General features: G+C 40.1%; 4 protein-coding genes across 12 annotated transcripts in view; 1 reads left to right on the top strand and 3 right to left on the bottom strand.

Moving 5' to 3' along the window:
• Ankar (ankyrin and armadillo repeat containing) overlaps window positions 1–6,548 on the bottom strand; it is a 76,453-nt gene extending 69,905 nt beyond the window's left edge. For 2 of the 8 annotated variants that reach the window (XR_015628848.1, XR_015628849.1), the window contains exons 1-2: window positions 6,086–6,548; window positions 4,039–4,674 (exon numbers count right to left, since the gene is read on the bottom strand). Coding sequence is in view for 6 of the 8 variants with exons in the window: in XM_087567269.1 (XP_087423395.1) it covers window positions 4,039–4,639 (601 nt within the window). In the remaining 2 variants the exon portion in view is untranslated. 8 annotated transcript variants of the gene reach the window in all.
• A 26-nt stretch (window positions 6,549–6,574) lies between these two features.
• Slc40a1 (solute carrier family 40 member 1) overlaps window positions 6,575–23,076 on the top strand; it is a 108,104-nt gene continuing 91,602 nt past the window's right edge. For both annotated transcript variants that reach the window (XM_087564638.1, XM_087564640.1), the window contains exon 1: window positions 6,575–6,733. The gene's annotated coding sequence lies outside the window, so the exon portion shown is untranslated. The remainder of the gene's footprint in view (window positions 6,734–23,076) is intronic.
• Asnsd1 (asparagine synthetase domain containing 1) lies at window positions 9,024–21,299 on the bottom strand. The gene is made up of 6 exons (NM_001106763.1): window positions 21,153–21,299; window positions 19,511–19,564; window positions 13,530–13,605; window positions 10,648–12,191; window positions 10,255–10,436; window positions 9,024–9,380 (listed from the first exon to the last, which is right to left on the bottom strand). The coding sequence occupies exons 4-6, from the start codon at window positions 12,097–12,099 to the stop codon at window positions 9,131–9,133; spliced, it is 1,884 nt and encodes a 627-aa protein (NP_001100233.1). The 5' UTR covers window positions 12,100–12,191; window positions 13,530–13,605; window positions 19,511–19,564; window positions 21,153–21,299; the 3' UTR covers window positions 9,024–9,130.
• Asdurf (ASNSD1 upstream open reading frame) lies at window positions 11,963–21,299 on the bottom strand. The gene is made up of 4 exons (NM_001399676.1): window positions 21,153–21,299; window positions 19,511–19,564; window positions 13,530–13,605; window positions 11,963–12,191 (listed from the first exon to the last, which is right to left on the bottom strand). The coding sequence occupies exons 1-4, from the start codon at window positions 21,240–21,242 to the stop codon at window positions 12,112–12,114; spliced, it is 300 nt and encodes a 99-aa protein (NP_001386605.1). The 5' UTR covers window positions 21,243–21,299; the 3' UTR covers window positions 11,963–12,111.

Genomic DNA, 23,076 nt, shown 5'->3' with positions numbered 1-23,076 from the left:
CTTGGACTTAAGCTTTGTACAGGGTGATAAGCATGGATCGATCTGCATTCTTCTACATGTTGCCCTCCAGTTGAACCAGCACCATTTGCTGAAAATGCTATCTTTTTCCATTGGATGGTTTTGGCTCCTTTGTCAAAAATCAAGTGACCATCAAGTGAAGACCATTTCTGGGTCTTCAATTCTATTCCATTTGTCTATCTGTCTGTCTCTGTACCAATACCATGCAGTTTTTAATCACTATTGCTCTGTAATACTGCTTGAGTTCAGGGATAGTGTTTCCCCCTGAAGTCCTTTTATTGTTGAGGATAGTTTTAGCTATCCTGGGGTTTTTGTTATTCCAGATGAATTAGCAAATTGTTCTGTCTAACTCTTTGAAGAATTGGATTGGTATTTTGATGGGGATTGCATTGAATCTGTAGTTCGCTTTTGGTAAAATGGCCATTTTTACTATATAAATCCTGCCAATCCATGAGCATGGGAGATCTTTCCATCTTCTGAGATCTTCTTCAATTTCTTTCTTCAGAGGCTTGAAGCTCTTATCATACAGATATTTCACTTGCTTGGTTAAAGTCACACCAAGATATTTTATATTATTTGGGACTATTATGAAGGGTGTCGTTTCCCTAATTTCCTTCTCGGCTTGTTTCTCTTTTGTGTAGAGGAAGGCTACTGATTTATTTGAGTTAATTTTATCCCCAGCCATTTTGCTGAAGGTGTTTATCAGGTTTAGTAGTTCTCTGGTGGAACTTTTGGGATCACTTAAATATACTATCATATCATCTGCAAATAGTGATATTTTGACTTCTTCTTTTCCAATCTGTATCCCTTTGAACTCCTTTTGTTGTCTTAATGCTCTGGCTAGAACTTCAAGAACTATATTGAATAAGTAGGGAGAGAGTGGGCAGCCTTGTCTAGTCCCTGATTTTAGTGGGATTGCTTCAAGTTTCTCTCCATTTAGTTTAATATTAGCTACTGGTTTGCTGTATATGGCTTTTACTGTGTTTAGGTATGGGCCTTGAATTCCTATTCTTTCCAGGACTTTTATTATGAAGGGGTGTTGAATTTTATCAAATGCTTTTTCAGCATCTAATGAGATGATCATGTGGTTTTTTTTCTTAGAGTTTGTTTATGATCATGTGGTTTTTTTTCTTAGAGTTTGTTTACATAGTGGATTACCTTGTTGGATTTCTGCATATTGACTCATTCTTGCATACCTGGGATGAAGCCTATTTGATCATGATGGATGATCATTTAAATGTAGCTAATCAAACTACCAGTGAACTCCTAAACCTGATAAAAAACTTCAGCAAAGTGTCGGGGTATAAAATTAACTCAAACAAATCAGTGCAACTGACCATTATCTCTAATGAACATAAATTCAAACATCTTTAATAAAATACTTGCAAACTGAATACAAGCATACACCAGAAAAGTCACCCACCATTTATCAGGTTGATTTTATCCTAGGGACACAGGGATGGTTCAACACATGTAAGTAAATAAATATAATAAATAATACTGTCTTAGTTAGGTTTTACTGATGTGAACAGTCACTGTGATCGAGGCAATTTGTATAAAGGACAATATTTAATTGGGTCTAGTTTACAAGTTCAGAGATTCAGTCCACTAGCATTAAGGCAGGAGCATGGCAGCATCTAGGCAGGCATGGTGCTAGAGAGGAACTGAGAGGTCTACATCTTATTCTGAAGACAAACAGAAGACCAGCTTTCAGGCAGCTAAGGACGAGGGTCTTAAAGCCTACACTCACAGTGATGTACTTCCTCCCACAAGGCTACACCTGTCAATAGAGCTACTATTCTCTGAGCCAAGCATGTACAAACCATCTCACATATAAGTGGACTTAAATTTAAAAATCCATGTTTGATGATACAGGAAAAAGTCTTTGAAAATCACTATCTTATAAAAAAGCAATTTACAGATTCAGTAAAATCCCGATCAAAGACCCCATGATAATCTTCACAGAAATAGGAAAAAATTCTAAAATTCATATGGAATCACAACAGATCCTAGAGAGCTAAAGAAATCTTGAGTGAAAAGAGCAATGTCGGAATTATTACCATTCCTGATTTTAAGCTGGAAGTAGCAATAAAAAACAGAATGTTCTTGACACAAAAATAGATATGAAGATCAATGGAAGAAAATAGGAAATCCAAACATATATGCACATAGCTACAGCCATCTGATATTTGAGAAATTTCAACCAAAATATACATTGGTTCAAAGATAGTATCTTCAACAAGTGCCGGTGGGGAAACCGAGTGCACATATGTAGAAGGATGGAATTAGACCTATATCTATTACCCTGCACAAAAAGTTAGCTCTAGGTGGGTCAAAGACATCAATGCAGAATCTGGAATGCTGAAACTACTAGAAGAAAATATAGGAAATGCCCTACATGATATATTTGCAGAAGAGAACTCTTTATAGGTCTCTGTGTAAACCTGTTGGGAGATTAATATCCAGAAAATACAAAGAACTTGGAATTCAAGAAAACAAATTACCCATTTGGAAATAGTCTATGAATCTGAACAGAGTTCTCAAAAGAGGAAATGAAATATAGCTAAGAAATATCTTTTAAAGTGTTCAACCTTGTTAACAATCACAGATTACCCCAGTCACAATGAATGAATGGCCAAATTCATGAAAACAACTGACAACAAAGGCTGGTAAAATCCAGGGAAAGGGAATTCTGCTCATTCACTCCCATTGGAATTGAAAACTGGGACAGCCACCGCAGAAGTAAATGTGGAGAATTCTTAAAAAATTAAAAGTTAATCTATCATATGGCCCAGCTTGTAGTACTCAAAGGACTCAGTAGCCTACTCTAGAGATGCTCAACCATGTTTATTGCTACTTTATTCACAGTAGCTAGGATGTGGTAACAACCTAAATGTCCTTCAACTGGTGAATGGATAGTAAAAAGTGTGATACATATGTTACAATAACGTTCTGTTCAGCTGCAAAGAAAAATGAAATTTACAGATAAATAAGTGGAACTGGTAAATATTGTGTGTGGGTAACCCAGATACAGAAAACAAGGCCATATATTCTGTCTTATTTGTAGTTCCTAGCTCCAAAAATTTAGATCTAAGTATATAACCTGAAGTACTAGTAGAAGCCAAGAAGGTAGAAAAACATTGTTGTAAGGCCAGGGTGAGGGTGGAGGTGGGGTTCCAGAGAGGACGATAGTAGCGGACAGGTATAATGGGGTGACTCTTAATTGAAAAGGGGAAAGATAGAAACTCTAAGAATGATTTTTAAAAGCCACAGGGCAACATATTTTGTAAGCTTACAATAATTATATATAGATATATAGATTGTGTACTTATATGTGTGGGAATATATATATGTGTCCTTTTTAACTGAGCTATACTACATAAGATGGCAATACTTCCTCCTAATAATCATGCTCAGTCACCATAAGATGTATGCACATAAGCAGGATGAACAGGGTCTGTGCAGGTTCAAACCAGATAGGGTCCCACCTCTGAGAGGGGGAAGTGGAATACGGGTTCTATCCCATATCTATAATTGGTATTTGCTTGCAAAGAATAAATTAAATTTTCTACAATGGCATCTCACTGAATATACCTACCAGACGTCAGAGAAGGCCACATGCCCAGCAGTAGATGGCCAACAAAAATGAACTCAATGGTATTTGTGTGTGTGTGTGTGTGTGTGTGTGTGTGTGTGTGTGTGTGTGTGTGTGTTTTAATCATGTTGCTTCCTTTGGGCACTTTTTGTCTTATTGATCTTTTACTTTTATATTATGGTTTCTTATTTAACATTGTGTGTGTGTGTGTGTGTGTGTGTGAGAGAGAGAGAGAGAGAGAGAGAGAGAGAGAGAGAGAGAGAGAGAGAAGGCAAGTTTCTAAGTTTCTTTCATCTGTTTGTTTGCCTGTTTGTTTTTTAAAGAGAGCAAGAAAAAGGATAGAGTTGGGAAGGTGGGGACAATTTGGAAAGAGTTGGAGGAGGGGAAAAGTGTGATCAAAAATTATTTTATGAAAAAGGTCTTACCTGCTGAACTAAACTCAGAATATATGTTTTTAGTTGTTTGAGGCTTCCCATCTTGATCAATGTCCATGATTGTGCGCCACAATTCAGAGAACCTGGCTCGTTTCTCTCTGGGCATGTATATTCCATGCCACAGTGCTTTTAGCATATAGTCAATATGGATCAAAATTTGTCCAACTCTGGTATCATAATAAGCTGGAGGTAATTGACAAGAAGAACTCTGATCAAAATTGGCTTCTAAACTGATTGAAGGAATTTGATTTAAGCAATAAATTCCAATGGCCAACTCCCTTAAGATCTGATGGACTTCCCTGTAGTCTAACTGGGTAGTAGGGTCCACAGGAGTCAATAGGACGGCAGTGGAGAAGCCTACATTATTTATTTGACTCATGAGTCCACACGGGATGTCTAGTTGAGAACGAACATCATCCTTGGCAGCCAGCCAGCTGACTAGTGCTGTTGTTAATAATTCTTGCACTTCACTTCGTTCATATTTTTCAAAAAAAGCAGAGGCATTTCGTTGCACTGCTAAGTTTTCCAGGAAGGTTTCTTCATCTTGTCCTTGATCAAATCTAACTATTCCTTTTTTTACTATTCTTAACATTTCCAATTAAATCTAGCTTGTTCTTTTTGAAGTTTCTGCAACAAAGGAAAAGACAATAATATTTACCATGGCAATAAAGTTGGATTTTTAAAAATAAATATGTACCTTTTATCTTTCTAAAGTTAGTTAATATTTTCATGGAGAATCTGTACTTTCTACAGCCTCCAATTAATTGAATCACAAGTAATTTAATTTTAATTCTTAAGTTTGTAAAATCTTTAGCATCAATCATGTTAAATTACTTGAAAAGTTCTGCTTTTTATTCAAAAGTTACTGAGAAATCCTGTGCTTTACAAAATTCTGCCAACAGCTGACCACACATAGTTGTTTCATAAGATTATATATAACATCTTAGTTTGTGTAAGAATACTCTACAGTGTTTATACAACAAGGAAATAGCTCCACCCTCTTCCCATCTGTCCCAATTAAGTTTCTATTTGCTGTGATAAATGCCATAACAAAAGGAACTTGTGGAGGAAAGAGTTTATTTGGTTTCCAGGCCACAGAGCCCATCATCTGTGGGAAGCCAGGGCAGAGATCAGTAAGAAATTGATTACTGGCTTGCTACTTCAGGCTTTCTCACTTTGCTTTTTTTATACACCGATAACCATCTGACCAGTGATAATGCCACCCACAGGAAGCTTGGGCCTGTTTACATCCATCATCAATCAAAAAAATGTCCCACGGAATTGTCTACAGGACAATATGTTGATTTGGTTGCTTGAGATTTTTCTTAAATGACCTAAACTCGTGTCACTTGGTAAAAAACTAAACAGAACTTCATCATTAAATGGCATGTGGCTGTATTTTAGAAAAACATCATGTTTGTACACAAGAAGCCTTGTACTTTTTCATTGTAAATATTTTTAACTACCTCCTCCTCTCTTTTCTGCCTTCTTACTCCTTTCTTACATATTGCACTTTCCTTGTTAGAAGCCCTTGAGACCTGCATGCTCTCCCTCTCTTGTGGTGTTTCAGCCCACATCCTGGTTGAGCTGTTCCTCCCACCTACTCGTTTGCTCGGGAACAGTTGAATGTCACTTTCGCAATAGTTAACTACTATTCTTTTCTGAGCATCTAAATGCTCCACATGTAAAACACAATACTTATTTTACTTCTTTAATATCATCGGCCTTCACTAAACTGATTTTTGAAATTTAGCCTGCATCAAAATCACCTAGACCTTCTTAAAATACCTGTTTCTGGATCACATGGGTAGGGCAGAGAAATTGTACTTTGCAGGCAATGCTGACACTGTGTATAGAATCCAGCTCGCCCGGCATTTTTCTACTACTTCATAGACGCCAACATGTAAACGTAGGAGATCCTAAGTCATGATGGGGGTTCAAAGTTTTGAGAACCAGAACCCTGCTCCAAGACTTGTGATCATAATCACCAGCAACTGCCATGGTCATGGGAAGAGACAAGGAAAAGAGAGAGGCCTACTTGGAAATGATTTTGTCTAGGAGAGTTGCTTCGACGGTGGTCAAGGTAGTCTCTGGAACAGGCAGCCGTTGCTTGGAATGGCTTCTTGAGGGTCCTGAATCGCCCCACCAGAACTCCAAAGCTCGAGATGCTCAGGGAAGCTGTGAGGGCCTTACCTGTGCTGAACGCTAAAGCTGGTACGAACTCCTGGGAAACCCCTGAGCCAGCTAAAGCTGTCCTAAGGCCTCCCACATACAGGCTGTGCCTTAGGCCAAGAATGTGAGGCGTCTGCAGCTGGGGCGACCTCTGTACTAGTTGGCGGATGGCACACAGCCTAGTGGTTGTTCCCCTGAGGACAAACCCTCTAATCTCTCTAGATTTCAGCTCAGCCCCATACTGTCTCCGCAACCGCTACCGGGCAGTTGCTTATAAAGGAAACAACAGAAACCCTGGAGCGTCACGGGCCAGTGCGGGGTTGAGGCGCGTCTGGAATCCTATTATGCAACAAACATACTGAACACCAATTATGAGCCCCACAGCATGCTGGAGGATGAGACCAGATAGAAAGAAACCGGCAAAATCCCAAGTGCTTGCCAATGTGATCTAAGATGTTGACAGTACAACAAAAGGACATCCATCCAGATGCCTGTGAAGTGACTTTTAAAATAGGTTGGTAAAATAGGAGCTCCCCGTGCAAACAATTGCTGAAATCAATCATCTGGGACAGGGTGGTGGTGTTGAAAGTTTGATAAAACCACTCCACTGAGCCCAAGGGATGTGGGTACAAAACGAGTATGTAAAATTGGGTGAGACACAGTGCGGAATTTTGAGTTAACCCAGATAATTGGGCTAACGTGTTAACAATGGAGGCTAGGTGCAGGGTGATGACTTGCAGAGTGCTGTGAAGTTTGAGGTGGGTTATTGGTAACAAACACATCATGGGGTTGCATTGTGTTGAAAATAATGTTAGGATGATCCTTGAGTTTCTATCAGGGTGTCAAAACAAGACTAAGTTCAGCTGTGAACATAATTCACCTTAAAGTACCAGAAAAAGAAAAGAAAATCAGATACATCTTTTAGTTATCGGTGTGGATTAAAAATGGCAGCTGGGATGAGACATACACATTTATTAAAGTTTAAAATAACTGAAGCCAGAGGAGTGGTTGAAATCACAGGAAGAACATGTTGATGTCTAGCAGAGAAACCTATGAAATTTAATATTTAAAGGTCAGTTGGAGGGGAATCAGAGCTACATAATAGGACCTTGTCTCAAAAGAGAAGGGAAGCAGACTAGAGAGAGAGAGAGAGAGAGAGAGAGAGAGAGAGAGAGAGAGAGAGAGAGAGAGAGAGAGAAAGTAATTGGAGGGAGGGAGGAGGGTTGGCAGTTATTGCAGTTAGGGTCAGCCAAAGACAAAGAAGGGATAGCCTGGAAAACCAGAGGAGAGTTTCAACTGTCATTAGCTAGGGCTATGTTTCATGAATAAGGGAAGGGCATGGCCAACTGTTAGCTGCTGCTGCCAGGTGAAGGGAAGTTTAAGATTAACTCCCCTGAACTTTACACTGAGCAACAGAATTCTTAAGTGGCTGGGGAAGAACTAGGCTCTATGTGCAAAACTGCATTTACCAGAAACTCTCTGGCTCCCTTTGTCAGGCTAGTCTGTCAGTCTCTTAACAACTCCTTATTACAAATAAAAGGATCAGAATAGTGCCCTAGATAGAAATGCAAACAGTACTGTTACAAGGTGGTTACTGACTCAGGAGTGTGTGGTGATACCAAAAGGTGGTGAGCTGAGATGGGTGCAGGCAAGAGTTTGTCAAATTGTTATCAGTTTACAATAGTTAGTGACAGAGACACTTTATCAATAGGTAGATGACCATTTCTGGTTTTAGTGGGAAGAAAGAAAATGGTGTGACTATAGGTAAGTTGGAAGTTGTGATGCAAATACACAGCAGGATATGACTAAGGAAACCAATTCTGCTGACATCTTTGCTCTCGGGTTCTTTCATTCACAACTCTGAGAAATAAATTTGTTAAAGAGTTCTGATACTGTGAAGAAGAGATGGGTCTTGGGCTAAATGATCTTTCTGTGAATGGCTAAAAGTGGGACAAGTAGATTTTGGGGAATCAGAGAACTTTTAAAAAGAGTCTTAAAAGTTTAAGTAGGAAAATGAGTGTGAAAAGAGTACTGAGTTTTACAAATACAAATCTCAAATTCCTTAGCTTCTCAAAACTTGAGTTGTAAAATCTTCAAAGCCCAAACCAAGGTTCCTAGCAATAATAGCAATTGAGTCATGTGTAGATATGTTCCAGTGAAGACTCTGTGGAAGCAATCTGTCCATGGTCTTACACTGATATTGGTCCCCTCACCCCAATATCTCTCTGAACAGCACCAAGGTGTTCTATAATCTAACTCAATCCTGACACTGTCTACCAGGCGTCAGCATCAGGTCCCAGGTTTAAAACCTCAGTCCTGAAAGACTAGCACTTTAAGTGCCTAGTTCAGTTCAGGGCCTCGGCTTCTTCCCTCCAGCCATCTATGAACTCACCTCTCACAACCCTTCTCCCTAGTATCAACACTGTGCTTCCAGAACTCGGGGATTTACACTCACAAGGATTTAACACAAGAACAACCAGATGGGAGAAATGCACAGGGCAAGGTACTAGGGTGGGCAAGTGACCTTCCATGCCCTCTGTGCAATTTGGTCCTCAAAGCCCTTTCGTGCCTTTACAAACTGGAACTCGTCAAGTCTTTGAAGAGCTCGATGATGCTTCATCTCCAGCTCTCTTCACCCTACTTCTCAGGTGAAATTTCTAAAAAGGCCAACTGTAACCATGTGCATCCTGGGCTTTCTTCTAACAACCTCAATGTTGAAGGTGTCTGTGAAACCTGTCTAACTTAATTCACGTGTCTGTTCAAATGGAGCTTTGATGAGAAAAGTAAAAATTCACACAATGAATGCAAGACTACTACATCCCGTAAGGCGGCAGCTGTTTATTTTGAGGTAACTGTCACACAGTACTGTTATATGGTAGAATAGTCATTATGTAATCTTGAGAGAGGTTGTCTAAGGTAGGATTTGGAGCCTTCCACACTTATCAGATGCCTTCTCATTAGTTTCTTCTAGTTTTGCAATTCTAGATCCAAATTGTATGGCCCGTTTGGGCAGAAGGGCAGAGGATGAGAGACCAAGTTCCACAGCTGCAAGGCGTAAAATGAGCTTCTCACCAACTCCACGGGGCAAAGCCAGGTCTACCTTTTCCCAAACTGGCAGAGAATTCAGGAAAGATACAACATTTTCATCCAGAAAAGGAAATCTAAAATTGATAAAAAAAAATATAATAACAATAATAATAGCAACTACTACTAAAAAAGTCTGTTAAGTATTTACAACACATTTTAATGGCTAAAATTTAACTACATTAAAAAAGAATTTCAAAACAGGTGGCAGTTTTGTATACATTATAAATATACTCTAAAATCTAAATAAATCAGTTGTCTATGATAGCAAGAAATAATTCCCAAGGTTTTTCAGAGTATCTTTGCCATAATTTTCCTGACTCTGTCTGATGAATGTAAACTACGATACCCAGGTCCAGAGTTCAACTCTTCATACTATCACATCTTCCTTTATCCTTAATATTTAAAAATGCTGCACTTAAGTATGTCTTTATTATCATCAGATGTATGTTGTAGATAAAAATAAACCCAAGATTTAAAAAGCATACACGAAAGTGCCTGGGTCTCTGAAGATTCTACACCATCTGTAACAGTACTAAAGCACGTTCAAAAAACCATTCAATAGGCAGAAATCTAGGACTGGGGCCTCTATAGATCACTACGCCTACAGAGACAAAACCAGATTCTACAGTACTGGAGGAGAAACTTATTATAGGTTTGTGGGACAAAAGAAAACCCTTAAACTGCCTGTGATTGCCCCTTGGACAGTCCTGTGTTCATTGTGGTCCTGAAAAGAACTACCTATTCCATGACTTTACAACGTAACTTTACAAAGTTACTTAATGAGGAAACGCAGTTCCCCGGCTCCATCGGTTTTGCTCTCGACCATGTTTATAATGTAAAGTAGAGAGAGTGGTCTGCTCTCCTGCTTTGCATGATACCAATCTCCAAGGGAAAATGTAAAGCTTCCTTTTACATTTAAAAAAAAAAAAACATTTAGTAATGAGTTACCTTGCTTCCTTTCCATGATCAGCAATAACTCTATCATCACGACCAAGGTTTCTAGAAGAAATGCGACCCAATTCCATTGCTATTTCCTCATTCAATCCTTCTAGGCCAAGAGACTGAAAGCGGGCACGATGACGGGAATAACCTGCCAACTGCTCATCTGCACCAATCCCAGTGAGAATCACCTACAGAAGAGGAAAAAGAGCCAGAGACATGACAAGAGGATAAAGAAAACAAGTTCTATTTTCTCAGGCTAAAGGAGGAAAACTACAAGTCAGAAAATAGTAAAACAAATACACTGTACGATAAAGTGTAACTGTAATACAGTGTATTTATAAACCTTAAATATCAAAATGAGGTCTCAGAAATTATGAGCAGCAGTCCTTTGGAACATACCTTTGCACTGCTCTTGTAAGACTGCACAGCATCCTCGGTCACCAACCAACCGATTCCTCTAGATGCAAACCAGACAGCACAGCCAATACTATCATCCAGAACTGTGTCCGATGGCTGAACTAAGTGACATATTCGAGCTCTTCTTAGTTTTTGTAATTCTTCAAGAGAAACATTAATTTCCACAAAATTCCAAGTTCGAGCAGGGTTGACAGACTGTAGTTCCTTCAGTCCTGCTTTTCCTGTGACTCGATCTGGCACCTCGGCGTCATGTGGACCCTGAGGCACAGCAGTGCTCGGAGAGGACTCTTCAGGAGGGATCTCACAGTGGTTTTGCTGGTTTCTTTCTACGTTAGGAATAGGCAGCCCTGCCTTTTGTTTAGGTAAAAAAGCCACATTCAGAAGGTCAATTGGCTCGTCTAAAGGAATGTGACGATCAGCAAGGGCTGCGATCACCATAGAATCAACACCTCCGGAAAACAGGATCGCAATGTTTGCTTTCTTACCACAAGTTTTTAAAACGTCCTTTGATGCCAAGTTTTCTTCCCTAGCTAAACATAAGGTGCGTCTCTTGACTGCAACACTGAGGACGTCAATGAACTGCTGAACTATTCTTTGTGTGTGTTCATCTCTAAGAAGTATCTCAAGTGTCTCTCTTGACCCTGGAACGCTGGAACTGTTTCTACATTGGGTCTCCAAGGGTACCTCAGGCAGCGTCTTGTTTAAGGGGACAATGGGTTTTGAGAGGTACAAGTTGGCTTTATTTATTACCACTGATACAAACTCTGGCAATTCTGCTGGAGTCTGAGTCAGCTCATTAGCACATTCTTCAGCAACATTCTCCTTAGAAATAGATTTCCAAGGATATAATTTTAAGATCACACATCTGGAAACAGCAGCAGAATTGAGATCAATTTGGAAGATTCCAGATGCTGGAACTTCTTGCCACTGGTCTGCTCCTCCGGATATCTGGGCACCAACTGAAGAGAGGCAGAAACTCTTGCCCAGGTTACTAAACTGCCAAAGCAAGCTACGGCGGCCAAACACGTCCCTGCCAAACCACAAGCAATGGCTGGAGGCCTGGTAATATATAAACGACCACGGGCCGTGCACTTTAGAGAAGAGCGACAGTATTTCAGACTCATTCTTACAGGCAGAAAGGCTACTGAACATGACCTGGGTATCATTATCTTCTGCTTCAACCTGTACTCCATTAAAAACTTCTCCATTCCATAAGAACACATTGCCACATTCATCTTCCACAGGTTGGGCAGTCAAAACACCTCTTAAATGAAGAACATGACCAGAAAATAAACACTGATAGTTAACAGCAGATTTTAATAACTGTCTGCTGCTACTAGGGCCCCGCCGTCTGAGATTATACAGCAAATCCTCTTTTAAATCTTTACTGAAGTGCTCAACAGAGAAACTCACAGAACAGCAAATGCCACACATGGTTATGTGAAGTCAGGCTGACTGTGTCTTGACTTTGGTTGTCTCTGAGTTTTCTACTTCTTGGTAATCTTTTCTTAGTTCGTCTAATTTATCTGTTGAGAGTGAGAAAAAATATTGAAGTGAAAGTTCAAAAATATTTACCTATTATTTCATGAACAAAACAGGCTACTTCTCAAGATTAAACCATATGAGATGCACTGTACAAAAGCCAGCCATAATTCACAATGCTTTAGTGACAGACAATGCTGATATTTTGGTAATAGTTTCTTTCCACTGGGTACACATTTTATCTAATCACTTGGCTAAACACTTTACATATATAATTTAAATACTTCAAGATCTTAGAGCAGTGGTTCTTAACCTTCCTAATGCTGCGACCCTTTAATCAGTTCCTCATGTCGTGGTGACCCCAACCAAATTTCGCAGATACTTCGTAACTGTAATTTTACTACTGTTATGAATTGTAATATAAATATCTAACATGCAGGATATCTGATTTGTGACCCCCAAAAGGGTACTGACCTACGGGTTGAGAACTGCTGCTTTAGAGGCTCAAAGTATTACCCCTGAAAGTCACAAAATTGTATGATTTTCATATTTCTCTCAACCTCTTAAAATATATATGACTACTTTACTAATAACTAAACTCATAATTTTTATTCCTTGAGAATTTCATACTGATTTATGATATATTTAGATCATAGCCACTTTCTACTTCTCATTCCATATCTCCTTCTACTGGGGTATGGGCTATCTACCAGGAGCGACATTGGCAGTGGATGGCAGTTAGTTCAGAGACCACAACTGGGGCAGTGTGGATCATCAGTGACTGTGGAGTACTCAACTCTGAACTGGACATTTGTATCACACCCGAAGCTCATGAATAAAAGGGAACAGAAAGACCATCATAACAAGAGATTGGGAGAATGGCTGCAAGACAGTATTTTCCAGACATGATAGGATTGTTATGAACATGAACTCTCTGCAGCCACGGCTTCCTGCCCAAGATCAAGACAATCCAAATCCCAGCCCATCCATATTGGAGGAGTCTTTTTAAAACTGTAGAACATCTGTCCGGTGACTGTGGTGCAACGCATGCCTTTAATCTCAGCACTTGAGAGGCAGAGGCAGGCAAATCTCTGAGTTCAAGACCAACCTGATCCACAGAGTGAGGTCCAGAACAGCCAAGGCTACACAGAGAAACCCTATCTTGAAGGATACTCCACAAGCCACGCTGCCAAAACACAACGCACTGTATACATCTCTGGAAGACTAACTGGAAACAGACCACTACCCTAAATCCACACACACATTCATTCAAACAGGGTTTAACTGAGGCACCATTATGAATCCCCACAAAAAGCTTACAAAAGGTTTTCTGTAGCATTCCATATAAGTCTGAAAACAAAACTAAAAAGACCACTACTCACTTTTGCTTTCAGACAACATTTTTGTTCGTTCTTCAAGAAAGAATATGTTGCTGTTCTGTTGCTGCTTGTATACTTTCTGCAAAAGAAATGTACAATTATCAGAATGTGACTTGCAGAACTGAACCCGTACCACAGGTCCCTGCACCCAAATCCCGTGGAGGACAGAGCTGGACCCTCAGAAGTGCAGACACCCCTGAGAACTCAGAGTTAACAAAAACTTTCTGCCTGCATTCCTGACCCAAGAGGAAATCGCCTAGTGCCATCTGTGCCCCTTGGGTACAGGGACCTAGGAGCAGCCAGGGGCAGGACCCTTCAGATTTCTGCCTGTGCAAAGAGCTGAAAGCCAGACTCCAGGAGTGCCTATACACCTGAGAGCAAAGCTCTCTGTTCCCAGATCCAGCTGAAAGAAACAGTTCTACAGGAGTGCTGACACACAGATCAACAGGAGGGCCAAACCAGTAAGACAAACCAACACCAGAGACAACCTGATAGTGAGAGGCAAGCACAGGAACCTAAGCAACAGAAACCAAGATGACTTGGCATCATCAGAGCCCATTTCTCCTACCAAAGCAAATACTGGATGTCCAAACACATTCGAAAAACAAGATTTGAATTTAAAAATCACATTTTATGATGACAGAGGACTTTAAAAAGTACATATATAACTCCCTTAAAGAAATACAGGACAACACAAGTAAACAAATAGAAGCCCTTAAAGAGGAAACACAAAAATTCCTTGTAGAATTACAGGAAGACACAATCAAACAAGTGGAAGAAATGGACAAAACCATCCAGGATTTTAAAAAAATGGAAATAGAAACAATAAAGAAAGCACAAAGGGAGACAACCCTGGAGAAGAAAACCTAAGGAAGAGATCAGGAGTCATAGATGCAAGCATCACCAACAGAACACAAGAGAATCTCAGGGGCAGAAGATACCATAGAAAGCATCGACACAACCATCAAAGATAACGTAAAATGCAAAAAATCTTTTAACCCAAAACAGGAAATCCAGGACACAATAAGACCAAACTTAAGAATAATAGGTACAGAAGAGAATGAAGACTCCCAACTTAAAGGGCCAATAAATATCTTCAATAAAATTATAGAAGAAAACGTCCCTAACATAATGAAAGAGATGCTCATAAATATACAAAAAATGTATAGAACACCAAAAAGATTGGCCCACAAGAGAAATTCCACCTGACATATAACAGTCAAAACACCAGATGCACAAAACAAAGAAGGGATTTTAAAAGCTGTAAGGGGAAAAGGTCAAGTAACATATAAAGGTAGAACTGTGAGAATTACACCAGACTTCTCACCAGAGACCATGAAAGCCAGAAGATCCTGGACTGATGTCATACAGACCCTAAGAGAACACAGATTGCATGTCCAGCAAAACTCTTAATTAACATAGATGGAGAAACCAAGATATTCCATGACAAAACCAAGTTTACACAATATCTTTCTACAAATCCAGCCCTACAAAGATAATAGATGGAAAACTCCAATACAAGGAGGGAAACTACTCCCTAGAAAAAACAAGAAAGTTATTTCCTTGCAATGACACCAAAAGAAGAGAGGCACACAAACAGAATTCCAACTCTAACAACAACAACAAAATAACAGGAAGCAAAATCACTATTCCTTAATATATCGTAACACCAATGGACTCAATTTCCCAATAAAAAGACTTAGACTAACAGACTGGATACCTAAACAGGACCCAATTTTGCTGCATACAGGAAACACATCTTAGAGACAAAGACAAACACTACCTGAGAGTAAAAGTCTGGAAAACAACTTTCCAAGTAAATGGTCTAAGAAACAAGCTGGAGTAGTCATTCTAATATCGAATAAAATCCACTTTCAACCAAAAGTTATCAAAAAATTAAGAACACTTCATATTCATCAAGGGAAAAATCTACCAAGATGAATTCTCAATCCTAAATATCTATGCTCCGAATACGTACATTCATTAAAAAAACAAACAAACAAACAAACACCTTACTAAAGCTCAAAGCACACACTGTACCTCACACAATAATAGCAGGAGATTTCAACACCCCACTCTCATCAATGGACCAATCATGGAAGCAAAAATTAAACAGAGACATAGACAGATTAACAGAAGTTATGAACCAAATGGACTTGACAGATATCAATAGAACACTTCATCCTAAAACAAAAGAGTATACCTTCCTCTCAGCACCTTGCTGTACCTTCTCTAAAACTGACCATATAATTGGTCACAAAACAGGCCTCAACATACACAAGAAGACAGAAATAATCCCATGCATCCTATCAGATCACCATGGACTAAGGATGGCCTTCAATAACAACAAAAACGACGGAAAGCCCACATATACATGGAAGTTGAACAGCACTCTGCTCAATGATAACTTGGTCAAGGAAGAAATAAAAAAAGAGGTTAAAGACTTTTTAGAATTTAATGAAAATAAAGGCACATCATACCCAAACTTATGGGACACAATGAAAGCAGTGTTAAGAGGAAAACTCATAGTTCTGAGTGCCTCCAAAAAGAAACAGGAGACAGCATACATTAGCAGCTTGTCAGCACACCTAAAAGCTCTAGAACAAAAAAGTAAATACACCCAAGAGGAGTAGAAGGCAGGAAATAAATCAAACTCAGGGTTGAAATCAACCAAGTAGAAACAAAAAGGACTATACAAAGAATCAACAACAACAACAACAAAAAAAAAAAAAAACAGGAGCTGGTTCTTTGAGAAAAATCAGTAAGATAGATAAACCCTTAGCCAGACTAACCAGAGGACACAGAGACAGTATCCAAATTAACAAAATCAGAAATGAAAAAAAAGACATAACAGAATCTAAGAAAATTCAAAAAATCATCAAATCTTCTGCAAAAGCCTATATTCAACAAAACTGGAAAATATGAAAGAAATGGACAATATTCTAGACAAATACCAAGTACCCAAATTAAATCAGGATCAGATAAACCATCTAAACAACTCCATAACTACTAAAGAAATTGAAACAGTTATTAAAAGGCGTCCAACCAAAAAGAGCCCAGGACCAAATGGGTTTAGTGCAAAATTCCATCAGAACTTCATAGAAGACCTCTTACCAATACAGTCCAAACTATTCTACAAAATAGGGACAGACAGAGCACTACCCAATTTCTTCTATGAAGCCACAATTACGTTTATACCTAAACCACACAAAGAGTCTTGATCACATTGATGGGCATTGGGGAAAATTTCCTCAACAAAACAATGGCTTATGCTCTAAGATCAAGAATCGACGAATGGGACCTCATATAACTACAAAGCTTCTGCAAGGCAAAGGACACTGTCATTAGGACAAAACGACAACCAACAGAATGGAAAAAGATCTTTATCGATCGTACATTTGATAGAGGGCTAATATCCAATATATACAAAGAACTCAAGAAGTTAGACTCCAGAGAGCCAAATAACCCTATTAAAAAATGGGCTACAGAGCTAAACAGATATTTCTCAGCTGAGGAATATTGAATGGCTGAGAAACACCTAAAGAAATGCTCAACATCCTTAGTCATCAGGGAAATGCAAATCAAAACAACCCTGAGATTCCACCTCACCTCACACCAGTCAGAATGGCTAAGATCAAAAACTCAGGTGACAGCAGATGCTGGCGAGGATGTGGAGAAAGAGGAACACTCCTCCATTGTTGGTGGGATTGCAGACTGGTACAACCATTCTGGAAATCAGTCTGGAGGTTCCTCAGAAAATTGGACATTGCACTACCTGAGGACCCAGCTATACCTCTCCTGGGCATATACCCAAAAGATGCCCCAACATACAAGAGACTCATGCTCCACTATGTTCATAGCAGCCTGATTTATAATTGTAAGAAACTGGAAAGAACCCAGATGCCCTTCAACAGAGGAATGCATATAGTTTTCAAACTATGTTTAGTGAACATATAGAAAATGTGGTACATCTACACAATGGAGTACTGCTCAGCTATCAAAAACGATGAACATGAAATTCATAGGCAAATGGACAGAACTAAAAAATATCATCCTGAGTGAGGTAACCAATCACAGAAAAACACACTTGGTATGTACTCACTGATAAGTGGATATTAGCCCAAAAGCTTGAATTATCCACAATACAATCCATAGACCACATGAAGCTCAATAAGATGGATGACCAAAGTGTGGATGCTTCAGTCTTAAAAGGGAGAACAAAAATATTCATAGGAGGGGATATGAAGGCAAATTTTGGAGCAGAGACTGAAGGAATGGCCATTCAGAGCCTGCCCCACATGTGGCCCATACATATAAAGCCACCAAAACTAGATAAGATTGGTGAAGCTAAGAAGTGCATGCTGATAGGAACCGGATATAGATGTCTCCTGAGAGACACAGCCAGAGCATGTCAAATACAGAGGCGAATGCTAGCAGCAAACCATTGAACTGAGAACGGGACCCCCATTGCAGGAATTAGGATAAGAATTGAAAGAGCTGAAAGGGCTTGCAACACTATAAGAAAAACAATACCAATCAACCAGAGCTCCAAGAAACTAAACCACTACCCAAAGACTATACATGCACCGACCTATGGCTCCAGCTGCTTATGTTGCAGAGGATGGCCTTATTGAGCACCAAAGGAAGGAGAATCCCTAGTGTTAGAGAATGTGTGTGTGGTGGTGGTGGGGGGGGGGGGTGGATGGGGAGGAGATAGGAGGCTTATGTACAGGAAACTGAGAAAGGGAATTAACATTTGAAATGTAAATAAAGAAATATCCAATAAAAGAAAGGAAGAAAGCCAGCAAGCAAGCACGCACTGTGATAAGGTACTGCTTGGCTATAGTCCTGAGCAGTCAAAGCTCTCAAGAAATGAACGAAAGCTCTGCCTCAATTGCAAGAGGAAAAGGCTCCCAAGGCTCCCTTAGCATTGGTTACAGAACTGACAGTGGTTCTTAATCATTGGCAATGAAGTCTGTATTCTGCTTTCTCCTGTGTTGTGCTATGAGAGCACCTACTATGTCACAGTCCATTCACTCCATCATACAGCACCAATATTCCTAGCCACCCATGAGTGGTGTCCCAGGGTCATGACAATCATGTCCTTGCACTGAAAGTCCATGCTTCAGGCCGCAGTACCCATGACATGCTAATAAAAAAGAAGAATGCGACTTGCACAGTGATGTTGAACAGGATCCTCTTATCACCCACTCTTGAACTTCAGGAATATTCAGAAGAGTGATTACCACAGATAAACAAAGTCACTGATCACTATGCCACCCAGAGACGGTTGTTTGCTTCACATGTGTCATCACACCATAGTCTTTCAAATAACAAAGGCTATCACAGCAACAGGTTTATAATTTAGTTCATAAACGAATAATACATGGAGATCTTTTCTGACCAAGGAAGGTTCTTTTATATCACCACATTGGTACAATGTATAGTTCTTTACTGCCTTCAAGCTCAGTCATTTACTGTTCTGTCAACTCTTCACTACAGATGCTGGCAAGTACCTTTGCAGGTAAACACGCATTCATCCTCACAACTGCTTCCACACCGGTTACTCTGAAGTGTCATACAGCATTTACTCATTTTGCCAGTTTGATCTCCAAAAATTTCTGTATTAATTTGCCCTAGCATCTAATATTTCACAAATGACAATATCAGAAATGTCGATTATTAGTTAATTGTAGCTGATTTATTAACACATTTATTTAAAAGCCATGAAATGGGTTAAGTATTTGGAATATTAAAGTTTTCTATGGAAAACTTCATTCTTTTTTGTTAAAATATAATTTTTTCATCTTTGAGATCTACTGACTTATACAGGAAGAACAAATTTAAAACATGCAAAACCAAATGAGGATATCACTTTAGTTTTTAAATTACGATGTTTGAATTTTGCAATGTTAGCATAAATAATCTAAATCATAATTTTAATATTATATATATATACTATTCAGATTCCCACAGCAACTTACCCGATTCTTCTTCAGGTTAGAAAGTTCATCCACAATAACTTTCTGTTCTTTAATCTATTAAAGTAAAGAAAAAAACCTAAAGTGGAAGTTTTCAAACTATGTTTAGTGAGCACATTTTTAGCAACTGCTTTAAAACAAAACATGGGACTGGGGCCTGTCATGGACTGCCTGTCTAAATGGATACTGTACAGATGCAACCACACTCAGGCTGGAACCAGTAGAAGACAGCTGGAGAAAGAAGCTGACTTAGACTTGCCAGGCGCCAGTTACCACAGCTCACATCTTTAACCAGGGTGAGACACTGTCTAGCCAAATTAATACCAATCTTTTAATTTTATAAGGCCTGGCTGTAGACTAAAAAAGAGAAATGAATGTGGCTTCTCCTCTTTACCAATAGCCAGTGGTTTTATGATGTATGCACTGGATGACAGCCAGACATTCGGATAAAATGAACGGAACGGTACTGAACGAACGCCCTTCCTGCAGTGGTACAACATCATCTCCCACCCTTGTATCATTCTATTTTGAGTATTAAGGACAGCATACTGCTGGTATCCTTAAGCTCAGTTTGTTCCTTATCATCAGATGAAATGCCCAAATAGGCAATAAGTCTACACTGACACAGCTACACAGTGCCAAGAGGCTTGCTATGGCAGTAGCCAGAGTATTCTGAAAACTCATCCCCACCCAAATGAGTGTGCATGGGCAGTGCTAAGAGCTGTACTAACATACGACAAAGCTACATTGAGTACACCCTCCCTGAGATTCAAGGCTGCTTGTACAGCGCTTTTATGCTCACTACAAACGACAGGTATATAATATATCTCACTTTAGGTGACACCACAGAATACTGTGGCACACTGGAAATAAGGCAATGTACTGAAGATGTCATACAGGACAGAAAAAAAATATGGAATTCAGGATGTTTAATAACTGAAAAGGCTGCACCCACACCCCCTCCAATCCACACGTTTAAAGATTTTTGTCTGTAACTGGAAGTTGAGATCACTGTACAGTTCAGGTATGGGGTTGCCTCCCTGAAATCCTGACTATTAGGCAAGAGAATAATTCAAGGTGATCCTCAAACAATATTTGAGGCTGGCCTGAGCTACTTATGAAACCCTATCCCAAAAAGAGGAAGGGAAAAAATTAATCTGCTACAGTCCTGGTTGAATAATAAAGAGATGACCAAACTGATGTTTTTAGGATCACTTAAAGGTGAGAATATATTTTAAGGTCAACAGGCAACTGATAACTTCGGTTAAGAAAATTTTGCCTGAGTCTGGAAGAACGGGCAGATTTCTAAACTTTCATGATGGACGTCATGGATGGCGTCCAGGCGGGTACATGGCTAAATGGATGAAGCACAGCCAACGAGCAACAGATCACATGTGTGAAGGGTTCCGAGAGGAGAGTGGTGCAAACGCGTAAAGGAAAAACGTCATTAAGACCTCTGTCTCAGTATCACTGTTGTTTGCAGTGGATAAATCTGTGCCTCCATCATAGCAAATCTGCAGGACGCAGGGGAAACCAGCGGCCGGTGCTGAGAATGGACCGGTGAGGCTACTGGGCACCGATGCGACCGCGGGACCCGTTTCCCGCCGCCCGCCGCCCACCGCCCATCCTCGGCGTCCCACGGCACCTTACTGCTAAGGGCCTCGGCGTGCGCGGTCGATGTGCGGGTGGGTCCCGGCGCGGCGCTGTCTCCGGGGTGCTCCGCACCGCTAGGCATCGCCACGCCGCACCGAACGGAGGAACCGCGGTGGATGAAACAGCAGGCGGCAGGCCCAACCGGAAGCCAGTGTTCCTTTCAGGACCCTGCCCCTTCCGGAACCTCGACCAATGGAGTGCGCATATTTACGCCTGCTCAGTAGCAGGCGTGGATACTAGATCCTGGAACTCCGACTTTAAGTAGCTGTGCATCAGCGCACATTAGTTTTGGCTAAAGGTTCGTCTGGCTTGGCTGAAGAGTCTATGAATGGTCTGTGTTGCCCCCTAGCGGATGCTATGTAAAAATAAATCACTAATCAGTAGTGTGCCTAACACTGTGGTCTTGGCATTTTTTTTTTTTAATTTTTTAAATTGGATATTTTTTTTACATTTCAAATGTTATTCCCCTTTCCGGTTTCCCATTCATAAACACCGTATCCCATCCCCACTTCCCCTTCTTCTATGAAGGTGTTCCCCGTCCCCAACCACCAACCGCTTCCCACCTCCCCACCCTGACATTCCCCAACAATGAGGATCCAGCCTTGGTAAGACCAAGGACTTTTCCTCCCCTTAGTGCCCAACAAGGCCATACTCTGCTACATATGCAGCTGTAGCCATGGGTTTGTCCATGTATATAGTCTTTGGATGGTGATTTAGTCCCTGGAGCTCTGGTTGGTTGGTATTGTTGTTCTTATGGGGTTGCAAGCCCCTTCACCTCCTTCAATCCTTTCTCTAACTCCTCCAATGGTACCCCGTTCTCAGTTCAATGGTTTGCTGCTAGCATTTGCCTGTGTATTTGTAATGCTCTGACTGAGCCTCTCAGGAGACAGCTGTATCAGGCTCCTGTCAGCATGCACTTCTGGGCATCAGAAATATTGTATGTTTATGGGCTGGAACCTCAGGTAGGGCAGGTTCTGAATGGCAATTCCTTCAGTCTCTGTTCCAAGCTTTGTCTCCATATCTCCTCCTATGAATATTTTTACTCCCCCTTTTAAGAAGAACTGAAGCATCCACAGTTTGGTCGTCCTTCTTAAGCTTCATGTGGTCTGTGGATTGGATCTTGGGTAATTCGAGATTTTTGGCTAATATCCACTATCAGTGAGTGTGCATACCATGTGGTTTTTTTTTTTTGTTGTTGTTTTTTTTTTTTTTTGTTTTTTTTGTGATTGGGTTACCTCACTAGGGATGATATTTTCTAGTTCCATCGATTTGCCTATGGATTTCATGAAGTCATTATTTTTGTAGAAATATACCACATTTTATATCCATCCTCTGTTGAGGGTTATTTGATTCTTTCCAGCTTCTGGCTATTATAAATAAGGCTACTGTGAACATAGTGGAGCATGTGTCCTTGTTATACGTTAGAGCATCTTTTGGGTATATGCCCAGGAGTGGTATAACTGGGTCCTAAGATAGTACTACTTCCAATTTTCTGAGGAACCTCCAGATTGATTTCCAGAGTGGCTGTACCAGCTTGCAAACCCACCAACAATGGAGGAGTGTTCCTCTTTCTCCACATCCATGTCAGCATCTGTTGTCACCTGAGTTTTTGATCTTAGCCATTCTCACTGGTGTGAGGTGGAATCTCAGGGTTGTTTTGATTTGCATTTCCCTGATGACTAAGGATGTTGAACATTTCTTTAGTTACCTCTTAGCCATTTGATACTCCTCAGTTTAGAATTCTTTGTTTAGCTCTGTATTCCATTTTTTAATAGGGTTATTTGTCTCCCTGCGGTCTAACTTCTTGAGTTCTTTGTATATTTTGGATATAAGCCCTCTATCAAATGTAGAATTGGTAAAGATCTTTTCCCGATCTGTTGGTTGCCGCTTTGTCTTAACAACAGTGTCCTTTGCCT

The sequence above is a fragment of the Rattus norvegicus genome, chromosome 9, assembly GCF_021556685.1.
Source record: "Rattus norvegicus strain SHRSP/BbbUtx chromosome 9, alternate assembly SHRSP_T2T, whole genome shotgun sequence".
Taxonomy (NCBI): Eukaryota; Metazoa; Chordata; class Mammalia; order Rodentia; family Muridae; genus Rattus; species Rattus norvegicus.
This window is presented reverse-complemented; position numbering and strand designations above follow the sequence as displayed.